Here is a 14,373-nt window from a genome sequence, read left to right as displayed (position 1 = left end):
GGGAATTGATATCGAAGATTGCTGTCCTAAGAACTACAACGTTCAAGAAAGCACATGACAATGGGCAGCATTAAAAGTACATAAAATGTAATGTTTATTTTACTTTTACTTTTTACTAATATATTCTTAAATAGAAAGCATTCTATACAGCGACAGGCAGGAAAGGAGCGTCGGGTCACGCTAGCACACTGAGTCCGGTGACTAGATAATACATGGTTATAATTTAGTGCAGTTATTGCATTACAAAGCAACCATAAAAAAAAAAAATTAGTGCAATGGGTTTTTCTTCTACTTACACAAAAAAAGAGGAAGTTCAGAAGGGTTAAGGCGTTTTTAACTCTTTCAATGTTAGGCTTTGTATTGCATACAGAATATAAGACAGGAAACTAAACAATAACCCTTGTATAAATTGTGCTTCATAAATCGGAAAAACCTTTTCATTGTCAATTACTACATTGGTCCGCTTTGAAAGTCACATTCCTCCAAAGTACAGTGAAAATCTCTTAAATGAGCGAAGACTTGCAAGGCTGCATTTAGCAAGTCGCTCAATCCCTCTCTCTGATAGGTCGTCGAGGAACAGGTGGGAATAAATAGCTTCAGAGCCAATCCAAACTGCTCAATCCACACAAAGTAAAACATTTTGTGCAATTAACAAAAAATATGTATTTTTGTTTGTATCGTTAAGAGAGAGAATCCTGGGGGAAGAAAATACTCAACAGTTTTCCCTTTTCCGTTTCTAGTGAATACAAGTGTCGGCACCTGTACCCACACTTCTCCTTATTCATTAATGTTGTAATTTTAATCTGTTTCATTATTCTCCGTTAGTCAGGTTACTCCATATTTGAGATGCATTCTGCTTTTTAAATGATTAATTGTGGTTAATTTGTAACTCAGAGGAGTGACTGCCTTTTTACAAACAGAATCGTCGACAAGAATACTACTAAGAAATAACGAGGAGAATCAGAATCGATGCATTAAAAGTGTAGAAGAACTGCAAAAAGAAACAATCAGGTTTCATGCAACACTTGCATAGAATTATTTTCTTATTTTTTTCAATCATGCTGTGATTGTTCAAATAATACAGAACACTATAAAGTTGCCTATTAGACATGGAAGCAGTAGACCAGTTAGTCCCCAGACTTGGTCCGCAGGGACCCTGTTCATGCAGATCTTTGTTCCACAATATGCCCAACTGATCGGTTCATAGACTAACCATGCAGGTATATGGTATCATGTCACAGTTGCTATAGCTGTGAGTCCTTTCGAAATCCAGGAGACCACATCACAAGTTCCACACATAATTAGCCAATGAATGTAGTGATCAGTTGAGCACGAATAAGTGATTGGTTGGATCAAAAACCTTCCGATATAGGTAGACTTGTGGATCTGCTTCGTGAGGTTGACAGTAAAACTGCAGTACACATACAGTATAGAGACAGTTGAAACAAAGGGGTTCAGAGGAGATGCTATGTGCTGAATGTGTCTGACAACACTTCCAAACAGCCTGAATAGGTTGTGCTTGGTATATGAAGTGCTCTCTCTCTCTCTTTTGCCTGGTGTTTGGAGACTCATATAAGTGAGTGTGAAAGGGACGTTGTGCGGATGCTACAATAAAAAATGTGCTCCACAACTGGAGGACAATCAGGGGAAGGAGTGAGATCAGCCCACCACTAGGGGCAGCTGGAGTTGTAAAAAAGGCATGCGATATTGCATTATTTTGATGCCTGAATTTGTGTGTGTGTGTGTCTGCTTGCATGTGCCTCTGTGTGCCACAGGAAGTTGGTGGCACCTTAATGTTTCCATGTGTTTGATGCCATTCCATTTGCTCCTTTCCAGCCATTATTATGAGCCGTCCTCCCCTCAGCAGCCTCCACGGTTGTTTGCTTGTCTGTGTGTGTGTGTGTGTGTGTGTGTGTGTTAAGAGTAATATTGATTTGTTACATTCCCTTCATAACTCATGGTGATATTCTGTGTGATATGTGTAATGACAGAAACAAGATATGTGAATATACTGCAGCTTTACGGCACTAACATACAGATCACCGTATCGAGGCCTGCGTACCTGTGCCTCTCCCAAAACATTCAGCATCTTCTCAGTAAAAACTATCTGAACTGAAATCAGGAAGAAGTACATACTGACAAAATTAAATAAACCCCAAAATATAAATACTTATAACAGCCTGGTCTCATAGACTAGACATAACATAGTCAATGTAAATCCAGGACACTCAAATTAGTATGTTATGTTTGGTATGGTTACATAAGACAGAAGGTTACTAAAGGCAAAAAACGATGAGTGATTGAGCAGAGTGGATGAGTGGGAGTATAACGCGAATGTCTAGCAACCCAAAGGTTGCGTGAATCTCATCACTGGCAATTTTAGCTAATTAGCAACTACTACTTTTTAGCTACTTTGCAACTACTTAGCTAACCCTTCCTTGAAAAATAAGCCTAACCTTAACTCATTTAGCTAACCCTTCCCCTAACCCGTTAACCTATCTCCTAACCCTAACCCCTAGTGTAGCTAACGTTAGCCACCTAGCTAACGTTAGCCACAACTAATTGTAATTCGTAACATATTATACGTATAGCGAATTCCGTAACATATTGTACGTTTTGCCAATTCCCAACATATTGTACATTTTGCAGATTTGTAACATATCATATGAATTGTAATTGACATATCATATGAAATGACTGATTGACATTCACAAATTAGTACATACCATATGAAACGTAACATATACTTAATTGAGTGTCCAGGATTTACATACAGAATAATACTAAATGCTCTGAGACCAAGTTGATTATAACCAGGTGCCCATTCAATATGTACAATATATATTCGGATGCATTACTATTTCCCATAGCAGATAAGTAAAATGTAGACATTCCTACTTTTGTTTATCCAGAAAGAGCCTATGGTTCCTGTTCTGACCATAATGTGCAAATAGTCCTAAAATAATCATACATGCAATAATAAAGATACATAAACGTCTTAGGGATTTCAGGCCAGTAAATGTGTCATTCTAAAATAGAGAAACCTTATGCAAAGAATCTTAACATTTGACTTGACCTACAGCCAGTAGTTATAGCTTGCTATTGTGGAGGTGAGTAGCCCTGTTGACGTATAGCCTTTTATCTGATTAACATGACCCCGGCTAATCAGAATGAGTAAAACCGTAAGCCTGGAAGTGTGTGATTGTAGAAGATGGTAATGTGCACAGCAATCAGTAATTGTTTTGGGGACAATTGGTACTAATAATAATAATAATATATGCCATTTAGCAGACGCTTTTATCCAAAGCGACTTACAGTCATGTGTGCATACATTCTACGTACATTGTTTCCATAGTTAGGGTGAGTGGTTGGGGACAAGGACCACACTTATTGTGTACAATTGGGTTTCTTGTGGCCACAATTGTAGTTTGGGTATAGCTAGTTGTCTTGGGGCCAGTGGTACATTAGAGATGTCAGTAGTTGTCTGGGGCCAGGGGTATGCTAGAGATCTCAGTAGTTGTCTTGGGGCCAGGAGTACGTTAGAGATGTCAGTAGTTGTCTGGGGCCAGGGGTATGCTAGAGATGTCAGTAGTTGTCTTGAGGCCAGGGGTACGTTAGAGATGTCAGTAGTTGTCTTGGGGCCAGGGGTACGTTAGAGATGTCAGTAGTTGTCTTGGGGCCAGGGGTACTTTATAGATGTCAGTAGTTGTCTTGGGGCCAGGGGTACGTTAAAGATGTCAGTAGGTGTCTTGTGGCCAGGGGTACGTTAGAGATGTCAGTAGTTGTCTTGGGGCCAGTGGTACGTTAGAGATGTCAGTAGTTGTCTTGGGGCCAGGGGTACGTTAGAGATGTCAGTAGTTGTCTTGGGGCCAGGGGTATGCTAAAGATGTCAGTAGTTGTCTTGGGGCCAGGGGTACGTTAGAGATGTCAGTAGTTGTCTTGGGGCCAGGGGTACGTTAGAGATGTCAGTAGTTGTCTTTGGGCCAGGGGTACGTTAGAGATGTCAGTAGTTGTCTTGGGGCCAGGGGTACGTTAGAGATGTCAGTAGTTGTCTTGGGGCCAGGGGTACGTTAGAGATGTCAGTAGTTGTCTTGGGGCCAGGGGTACGTTAGAGATGTCAGTAGTTGTCTTGGGGCCAGGGGTACGTTAGAGACGTCAGTAGTTGTCTTGGGCCAGTGGTATGTTAGAGATGTCAGTAGTTGTCTTGGGGCCAGGGGTACGTTAGAGATGTCAGTAGTTGTCTTGGGGCCAGGGGTACGTTAGAGATGTCAGTAGTTGTCTCGGGGCCAGTGGTATGCTAGAGATGTCAGTAGTTGTCTTGGGGCCAGGGTACGTTAGAAATGTCAGTAGTTGTCTCGGGGCCAGTGGTATGCTAGAAATGTCAGAAGTTATCTCGGGGCCATTGGTACGTTAGAGATGTCAGTAGTTGTCTCGGGGCCAGTGGTATGCTAGAGATGTCAGTAGTTGTCTTGGGGCCAGGGTACGTTAGAAATGTCAGTAGTTGTCTCGGGGCCAGTGGTATGCTAGAAATGTCAGTAGTTATCTCTGGGCCAGGGGTACGTTAGAGATGTCAGTAGTTGTCTCGGGGCCAGTGGTTTTACTAGAGATGTCAGTAGTTGTCTTGGGGCCAGGGGTACGTTAGAGATTTCAGTAGTTGTCTCGGGGCCAGTGGTATGCTAGAGATGTCATTAGTTGTCTTGGGGCCAGGGTACGTTAGAAATGTCAGTAGTTGTCTCGGGGCCAGTGGTATGCTAGAAATGTCAGTAGTTGTCTCGGGGCCAGTGGTACGTTAGAGATGTCAGTAGTTGTCTCGGGGCCAGTGGTATGCTAGAGATGTCAGTAGTTATCTCAGGGCCAGGGGTACGTTAGAGATGTCAGTAGTTGTCTTGGGGCCAGGGTACGTTAGAAATGTCAGTAGTTGTCTCTGGGCCAGGGGCGGCTGCGTTGGCAGTTGTTGCGCTGGTTGTGCCCCTGCTGGGCATCGCGCTGGAGCAGCCTGTCCTGTGATTCATGCCCGTTGGTGCTGTGGACGCCCCCGCGGTGACCGCGGTGAGGGGGGTACCTGTCCCTGTAAGTTTGGGCATGGCAAGGGGACTCAAACTCATCCTCCTCATCTAGTTCCTCTTCTAATTCCTCCACCAGCTCCTCGTCCTCCTCGTCCCCCCGGAGGCGTGGGCCCCCAAGGAGGCCGCGGGACAGGGAGTCGCTGCCTTCTTCAGACGGCATCAGGCTGTCCTGCTCCAGAGGGGAGTGGGCCTCCACCTCCTCACCCTCTACCCCCACACTGCTGTGCTGCACTGATGGCTGGTTCTTATTCTGGGTCTGGGGTTTGGTGTTGGAGAGGGGGGAGGGGGAGGGAGATAATAAAAAAGATTCCATCACAGGGTCTTAGACAGATTCCTAAGTAAACTGCTCTTTTTACGATCCTCATCACACCAAAGACAAATGCTAAAGCTACCACACGTGGGCACACATCACACATACAGTGTGTTCGGAAAGTATTCAGACCCCTTGACTTTTTCCACATGTTGTTCCATTACAGCCTTATTCTAAAATGTATTAAATAGTTTCCCCCCCTCATTAATCCAATTTTTGCACATTTAAAACTGAAATATCACATTTACATAAGTATTCAGACCCTTTACTCATTACTCTGTTGAAGCACCTTTGGCAGCGATTACAGCCTCGAGTCTTCTTATGTATGACGCTACAAGCTTGGCACACCTGTATTTGAGGAGTTTCTCCCATTCTTCTCTGTAGATTCTGTCAAGCTCTGTCAGGTTGGATGGGGATTGTCACTACACAGATATTTTCAGGTCTCTCCAGAGATGTTCGATCAGGTTCAAGTCTGGGCTCACCCACGATCTGCAACTTTTCAGGGCAGTTAGGAACCAATATACACAGGCAGTTAGGAAAGCAAAGGCTAGCTTTTTCAAACAGAAATTTGCATCCTGTAGCACAAACTCCAAAAAGTTCTGGGACAATGTAAAGTCCATGGAGAATAAGAGCACCCTCCTCCCAGCTGCCCACTGCACTGACTCTAGGAAACACTGTCACCAGTTATAAATCTACAATAATTGAACATTTCAATAAGCATTTTTCTACGGCTGGCCATGCTTTCCACCTGTCTACCCCTTCCCCCGGGCAACGGCTCTGCACCCCCCACAGCAACTTGCCCAAGCCTCCCCATTTCTCCTTCACCCAAATCCAGATTGTGTTCTGAAATGTTCTGAAGAGCTGCAAAATCTGGACCCCTACAAATCAGCTTAGCTAGACAATCTGGACACTATCTTTCTAAAATTATCCACCGCAATTGTTGCAACCCCTATTACTAGCCTGTTCAACTTCTCTTTCGTATCGTCTGAGATCCCTAAAGATTGGAAAGCTGCCGCGGTCATCCCCCTCTTCAAAGGGGATGACACTCTAGACCCAAACTGTTACAGACCTATATCTATCCTACCCTGCCTTCTAACAGATCACCGGACATTTCGAATCCCACTGTACCTACTTCGCTATGCAATCTGGTTTCCGAGCTGGTTGTGGGTGCACCTCAGCCATCAAGGTCCTAAACGATATCATAACAGCCATTGATAAAAGACAATACTGTGCAGCCGTATTCATCTACCTGGCCAAGGCTTTCGACTCTGTCAATCACCACATTCTTATCGGCAGACTCAATATCCTTGGTTTCTCAAATGACTGTCTCGCCTGGTTCACCAACTACTCCTCAAGACAGTGTTCAGTGTGTCAAATCGGAGGGCCTGTTGTCCGGACCTCTGGCAGTCTCTATGGGGGCGCCACAGGGTTAAATTCTCCGGCCAACTCTTTTGTCTGTATACATCAATGATGTCACTCTTGCTGCTGCTGATTCTCTGATCCACCTCTACGCAGACGACACCATTCTGTATACTTCTGGCCCGTCTTCGGACACTGTGTTAACAAAATTCCAGACGAGCTTCAATGCCATTACAACTCTCCTTCTGTGGCCTCCAACTGCTCTTGAATGCAAGAAAAACTAAATGCATGCTCTTCAACCGATCTCTGCCCTCACCCGCCCGCCCGTCTAGCATCACTACTCTGGGCGGTTCTGACTTAGAATATGTGGACAACTACAAATACCTAGGTGTCTGGTTAGACTATAAACTCTCCTTCCAGACTCACATTCAGCATCTCCAATCCAAAAATAAATCTAGAATTGGCTTCCTATTTCACAACAAAGCATCCTTCACTGCCAAACATACCCTCGTAAAATGGACTATCTTACCGATCCTTGACTTTGGCGATGTCATTTACAAAATAGCCTCCAACAATCTACTCAGCAAACTGGATGTAGTCTCACAGTGCCATCCGTTTTATCACCAAAGCCCCATATACTACCCACCACTGCAACCTGTATGCTCTCGTTGGCTGGCCCTTACTTCATATTCGTTGCCAAACCCACTGGCTCCAGATCATCTATACGTCTTTGATAGGTAAAGCCCCACCTTATCTCAACTCACTGGTCACCACAGCAGCACCCACCCGTAGTACGCGCTACAGCAGGTATATTTCACTGGTCACCCCCAAAGCCAACTCCTCCTTTGGCCGCCTTTCCTTACAGTTCTCTGCTGCCAATAACTGGAACGAATTGCAAAAATCACTGAAGCTGGAGACTTACATCTCCCTCACTAACTTTAAGCATCAGCTGTCTGAGCAGCTTACTGATCATTGCAGCTCTACAGAGCCCATCTGTAAATAGTCCACCCAACTACCTCATCCCCATATTGTTGTTTTTTGCTCCTTTGCACTCCAGTATCTCTACTCGCACATTCATCTTCTGCGCATCAATCAGTCCAGTGTTTCATTGCTAAATTGTAATTATTTCGCCACTATGGCCTATTTTTTTGCCTTACCACCCTAATCTTACTACATTTGCACACACTGTATATAGACTTTTCTATTGCGTTAATGACTGTACTTTTGTTTATCCCATGTGTAGCTCTGTGTTGTTTGTGTCGCACTGCTTTGCTCTATCTTGACCAGGTCACAGTTGTAAATGAGAACTTGTTCTCAGTTGCCCTACCTGGTTAAATAAAGGTGAAATAAAATAAAAATGTTCTCCATCTTTCCCTCGATCCTGGCTAGTCTCCCAGTCCCTGCTGCTGAAAAACATCCCCACTGCATGATGCTGCCACCATCATGCTTCACCGTAGGTATGGGGGCAGGTTTCCTCCAGATTCATCAGACCAGAGAGTCTTGTTTCTTATGGTCTGAGTCCTTTAGATGGCTTTTGGCAAACTCAAGCGGGCTATCAGAGTGGCCATCGGTTCTTGGTCACCTCCCTGATCAAGGCCCTTCTCCCCCATTTGCTCAGTTTGGCCGGGCACCCAGCTCTAGGAAGAGTCTTGGTGGTTCTCAACATCTTCTATTTAAGAACGATGAAGGCCGCTGTGTCCTTGGGGGCCTTCAATGCTGCAGAAATGTTTTGGTACCCGTCCCCATATCTTTGCCTTGACACAATCTTGCCTCGGAGCTCTACTGACAATTCCTTCAACCTCATGGCTTGGCTCTGACATGCACTGCCAACTGTGGGACTTTATAGAGACAGGTGTGTTCCTGTCCTATCAATTGAATTTACCACAGGTGGACTCCAATCAAGTCGTAGAAACATCTCAAGGATGATCAAAGGAAACAGGACACACCTGAGCTCAATTTCGAGTCTCATAGCAAAGGGCCTGAATACTTATGTAAATAAGGTATTTCTGTTTTTTTCTATTAAAAAAAAATGTTTTCGTTTTGTCATTATGGGGTATTGTGTGTAGATTGATGGTTCACTTAATCCGTTTTAGAATAAGGCTGTATCGTAACAAAATGTGAAAAAAGTCAAGGGGTCTGAATACTTTCCGAGTGCACTGTAAGATTAGATTAGATTAGAGAGTTTAATAGTCACATGTACAGGGTTGCAGATGTAATGATCTACAGTGAAATTCTTGCGCTCCGAATCTCCTAAAATTGACACTACTCTACACGAAGGCAATGACAGTCGAACAGTTCAATGGATAACATGGCATTACAGTGTTAAGAACATTGTTAACTTAAATTGGCATGGTTTGCATTTTTTTTCTTTTTCTCAACCAATCACATTGAGATCACTTCTTAACACTATCCTTTCCACTGGAGCAATCGCAACCATTACATTGTTTATGCATTGTTCCGGCGTGCTTCAATTTGACAATCATTTCAATCACTTTATGCTCACCAAAGGTTTCATTCAGGGTAGCATTCTGTGCCAGCGTGAGAGAGTGGGCCATTCACAAAGCATGAGTATGGTCATGGTACGGCTCCCTTTGTTTACCACAGATTTATAGTACGTCCACTGTGCATTATGGCGTACAGGTAACTGCCAAAATAATGGAAACACTTGAGTAAATGAGGGACACAAAGTATGTTGAAAGCAAGTGCTTCCACACAGGTGTGGTCCCTGAGTTAATTAAGCAGTTGACCTCCCATCGTGCTTAGGGTCATGTATAAAAATGCCCAGTTGCCCATTATTTTGGCTTTGAAAGAGGGGTCTTAAAGGGGTCTTAAAGTGAGCGCACGTCTGTGTGTCTCAGTCACCAGATCTCAACCCAATTCAACACTTATGTGAGATTCTGGAGTGGCAAATGGAGAAAGCATTTTCCACCACAAAACACCAAATGACGGAATTTCTCGTGGAAGAATTGTGTCGCATCCCTCCAATAGAGGCCCAGATACTTGTAGAATGGAGGCTACGATTCGTTGAAGCTGTTCTGGTTCACTGGGGGCCCAACCCCCTATTAGGACACTTTAAGTTGGCATTTCCTTTTATCTTGGCAGTTACCTGTGTATGCCATTTAGCAGACTTCATTACATTCATATAGCCTGTCACATGACTTTTTCTATATCAAGCCCTGAACCTGCTGCTGCTTTTTTGGATCTCATCATATAACCTTTGAAGGTTGTAGCACAGTGTCAATCAAATGTGCAAAGACTGTGAGGTGGCAGGTGGATAAGAGATGGGAAGGGGTCTACATTCTGTAGGTATCAGTGGCTTGTGTGTGTGTGTGTGGGGGGGGGGGTTATTGTGTGAGAGGGAAATAAGACACATTGGTTGATCTTATTCCACCGAGTGTGGTTGGTGCGGAGGGGGGGTGGGGTGGGGTGTGGGGGGGGTTGAGGGGTGGTAGGGGTTATCGGGTAGAGAAGTAATGTACATACATAAACCCTCCTACTCACCCCATACGGTAAGCGATCATTCAATTAATTCCTGTGTTTCAGAAAACTGCAAAGACGTTAAGCAGGGATGAGTGAGAAGACGGACAAACAGACAGACATGAGAAAGGGGATAGAGGGAATCTGGTATAGTACTGTAAGGACAGATGCAACACACAACCACATAAACAACCCCCCTCCCACTAAAGCAGTGTTTCATCCTCCTGGTCCTGTGGACTCAAAGGGGGGCACATTTTTGTTTTTGCCCTAGCACTACACAGCTGATTCAAATGATCAACTCATCATCTTTGACGATTTGAATCAGGCGTGTAAATGCTAAGGCAAAAACCAAAATGTGCCCCCCTTTGGTTCCCCGGGACCAGGATGAAGAAACACTGCCCTACAAAAACCTTACTATCCCCTTATATCTGTCCTTTTTCCATTCTCCCATCTCCAATTGTCTCTGTTCCCCTCCACCTTCCCTCCTCCATCCACATCTCACCTGTAGGCTAGAGTTGGCTGAGGGCGGGGTCATGAGGTTCTGCTCTAATAGCGGGTTGATGGGGGTGGTGTCGGGAAGATGAGTGGCGCGCCAGTACACCTCTAGGTATTCAGCCAAGTGCTCACACGCATCCTCCAATTGGTTCTCATCCAAAATGACATCAAACATCTCCTATGAAGGAACAGTGGGAGGGAGATCAATTTCAGACAGTTGGTTGAATTGTAATAGTAGCTGTGAATACTACTGTATGATGGGGTGTCCACGTACAGGGGGGCATTGAGACAGTTTGTCTCCGGCCATCATCTGCACGTTCAGGTGTTTGCTCTGAGACTTCCCCCGGGACTTGATCAGCCTCTGGAGCACCTGAGAGAGAGAGGGGAGGAGAGACAGAAAAAGGGGAGGAGAGAGAGAGAAAAGGGGAGGAGTGAGAGAGAAAAGGGGGAGGAGAGAGAGAAAGGGGGGAGAGATAAAAAAAAGGGGAGGAGGAGAGAGAGAAAAGGGGAAGGAGGAGAGAGAGAAAAAAAGGGGAGGAGAGACAGAAAAAGGGGAGGAGAGACAGAAAAAGGGAAGGAAACAGAAAAAGGGGAGGAGAGAGAAAAAAGGGGGGGAGAGAGAGAGTGAGCAAGAGAGAGAGAGAGAGGGAAAAGAGAAGGAAAGAGACAGGGAGAGAGGGTAGCTTTATAAAGAAGGCTTTATAAAGGCTTCATAAAGAAGAGAAATTCAAAAGATGAAAAGATATCTTCATCTAAGTCCACTCACACTACATCTGCAGGACATGTACGAAGTGAGGTTGTCTAGCTATGTACCTTTGGCGAGGACACTTTGACGTATACGATGATAGGGGCCAAGGAAGTCTTGGCTAGCTGGGCCGGGTGGTTGATGGTGTCTGCATCCAGAACCACCAGCTGGAGGGTTTTGGCCAGCTCAAATATCCTCTCTATCTCACTCTGGACCTCGGCTGTAGGGGAGAGAGATACATAACATTACAGTACCTGACCTAGAGATCAATCCATGCACTTTGGACGCTTACACACTTAATAGTGTTTACATCGAACAAATGTGCATGTTAAAGGGAATGTGTGTGTGTGTGTGTGTGTGTGTGTGTGTGTGTGTGTGTGTGTGTGTGTGTGTGTGTGTGTGTGTGTGTGTGTGTGTGTGTGTGTGTGTGTGTGTGTGTGTGTGTGTGTGCGTGCGTGCGTGCGTGCGTGCGTGCGCGCGCATGTATGTGTGTGTGTCACAGGAGGTTGGTGGCACCTTATTTGGGGAGAACAGGCTTGTGGTAATGGCTGGAGTGGAATGGTATCAAATACATCAAACACATGGTTTGATGCTGTTCCATTCACTCAAGTCCAGCCATTATTATGAGCCGTCCTCCCCTCAGCAGCCTCCACTGGTGTGTGTGTGTGTACTCACCCAGGCTGGAGCGAGTATTGGATCTCTCCATGATGGGCCTCTTGTTGAGCACAGATCTCTTGGCCAGAGATAGGTCTGCCGTAACGCGTGTGATGGAGATTCTGCAGGTGTCCGAAACAAAACAGGATCAACCCACAATAAACAACACCGACTACAAATACGCTGCTAATACACACTACAGACAAAAAAAAGATCACAGCGATGAATGTCATGGAGGTTCAGAGAGAGATCAAACTGAGGGCGAGCAAACAAAAGGACACCTGTGTCATAGATGTACATAAAAGAGAGAAGTAGCCTTCGCTGTTAAGAGCGTTGGGCCAGTAACCCGAAAGGTCGTTGGTTTCAAATTCCCGAGCCGACTAGATGAAAAACCTATCTGTGCCCTTGAGCAAGGCACTTAACCCTAATTGTCTCTCTGGATAAGAGCATCTGCTAAGTGGCGCAAATGTTAACAAACAACTAGCTACTTTAATGTGCAGCTGACGATTAGTCAGGATGCCTGTATATACAGTACTAACCTTCCGTCGAACCTGTGTTTCAGGAAGTCAAACAGAGCTTTCTGCATCATATCTGTCACCTGAGAGAGGGTAGAGAAAGACAAAGAGATCTTGGATGCATATCATTGTCAATCAAACTATCTCAGCATCAGTGGAACAAATGTACAACACATTAATTTTTTTTGCTCAAAGAAGTGGAACTCTGTAAGGCTGCCAAACCCCATTCGTGTCTGGGTACAACGAGTTGTGCACCCTTCTATGAGTCTTCAGGGACCAATGTTGTAATGGACTGTCAGTTGAGTAACTGTAGCCCGTCTGTTGCTCTGCACAATTCGTGTCCGTCTCCTTTGTCGTCTTTTATCAATGACCCGTTTTCAACCACTGGCCTGCCGTTGGCTTGATGTCCTTTGGGTAGTGGACCATTCTTGATACACACGGTAAACTGTTGAGCGTGAAGAACCCTGCAGCGTTGCAGTTCTCGAATCGGTGCGCCTGGCACACTCAAACCGGTGCGCCTGGCACCTACTACCATACCCCGTTCAAAGGCACTTCAATCTTTTGTCTTGTATCCATTCACCCTCTGAATGGCGGACATACACCATCCATGTCTCAATTGTCTCAAGGGTTAAAAAACAACTACTTCTTTGACCCGTCTCCTCCCCTTCATCTACACTGATGGAAGTGGATTTAACAGGTGGCATCAATAAGGGATCCTATCTTTCCCCTGGATGCACCTGGCCAGTCTGTGTCGTGGAAAGAGCAGGTGTACTAGTGTTCTGTACACTCAGTGTACTTTGAAATTCATTGAAACTGAAACCCAGATGAAAGAAGCATCTAAAAATAGATCAATGAATTAGACATGCTTGGTGTTCATTCCACTGTCTGAATTGGGATGTTATTAATTCAGCTGTGGAGCCGAGAGAGAAATGTGAATCACTATCACTAGATGGAGCTGACAAGAGGCGGTTCTTAACTGGTTCTAGGACCGTGTTTCTTAACCAACCGCTCCTTCAGACGGTTAGCTTAGCTGACCGCCATTTGCAAGTGTAATTCAGTCCTCCAAAGTAGAAGGACCAAAGGTTGCCTTCCCCTAGTAGAAACGTTGTTCTTGGCCTTGCTAGAAAGGCGAGCGAGCGAGCGAGCGAGAGACACTTACCTCATACCCCTTCAGTGACGGCCCCACTAAGACCACCGGCCGCATAGACGGGACCACGTCATACGGAGGAATGTGTTCCTGTGTGAAATAAGAGATAAAGAGATCAAGAGAAAGACAGAGAGCGTGTCAATCAAAGTTCCTGTCGGTTTCACCCTTTGAAACAGGTTCATGTTTTTTTTTATAGAGAAGACGACATTAAAAACGTACCTGCTTTTGCTTCGGTTTGTCTTTTGAAAACGAGATAGGAACAATCAGTGACATAAGATATTATATCAGTGAGTGAGAAGAAAGATCAAGGTTGAATTTATAATACAGTATTCGATTCCTGAGAAAAAGGTCTCAGGGTGTAATGCTTATACTCACCACCAGATGGTGGCGTTGTCCTCCAGCTCCCAGACACCATGTCACCCAGACTGGAGGAAGAGTTCCCCCCTCTTTTCCTGCACAACAGGCATTTCAGAACAAAGGTGACGGGTTAATTATAAAGAATCCCAGTTCAATGTTAGTTTGAGGATACGTTACAATATGAAATTATGACCACGATATTCCTCTAATGTCCCATATTCTTACAAACATCAGGACATTGTTGGTTC

General features: G+C 44.8%; 1 protein-coding gene across 1 annotated transcript in view; it reads right to left on the bottom strand.

Moving 5' to 3' along the window:
• Positions 1 to 70: 70 nt before the first annotated feature.
• cacnb3a (calcium channel, voltage-dependent, beta 3a) overlaps positions 71 to 14,373 on the bottom strand; it is a 31,780-nt gene continuing 17,477 nt past the window's right edge. The window contains exons 6-15 of the mRNA XM_052483089.1: positions 14,144 to 14,220; positions 13,988 to 14,007; positions 13,781 to 13,858; positions 12,646 to 12,704; positions 12,128 to 12,228; positions 11,521 to 11,672; positions 10,982 to 11,077; positions 10,715 to 10,885; positions 3,339 to 5,322; positions 71 to 3,258 (exon numbers count right to left, since the gene is read on the bottom strand). Coding sequence (XP_052339049.1) covers positions 4,912 to 5,322; positions 10,715 to 10,885; positions 10,982 to 11,077; positions 11,521 to 11,672; positions 12,128 to 12,228; positions 12,646 to 12,704; positions 13,781 to 13,858; positions 13,988 to 14,007; positions 14,144 to 14,220 — 1,165 coding nt within the window. The 3' untranslated portion in view covers positions 71 to 3,258; positions 3,339 to 4,911. The remainder of the gene's footprint in view (positions 3,259 to 3,338; positions 5,323 to 10,714; positions 10,886 to 10,981; positions 11,078 to 11,520; positions 11,673 to 12,127; positions 12,229 to 12,645; positions 12,705 to 13,780; positions 13,859 to 13,987; positions 14,008 to 14,143; positions 14,221 to 14,373) is intronic.

Source organism: Oncorhynchus keta, chromosome 28 (assembly GCF_023373465.1).
Source record: "Oncorhynchus keta strain PuntledgeMale-10-30-2019 chromosome 28, Oket_V2, whole genome shotgun sequence".
In the NCBI taxonomy this organism is placed as follows: domain Eukaryota; kingdom Metazoa; phylum Chordata; class Actinopteri; order Salmoniformes; family Salmonidae; genus Oncorhynchus; species Oncorhynchus keta.
Note: the sequence above shows the minus strand (reverse complement) of the source record. Positions and strands in the feature narration are given on the sequence as shown.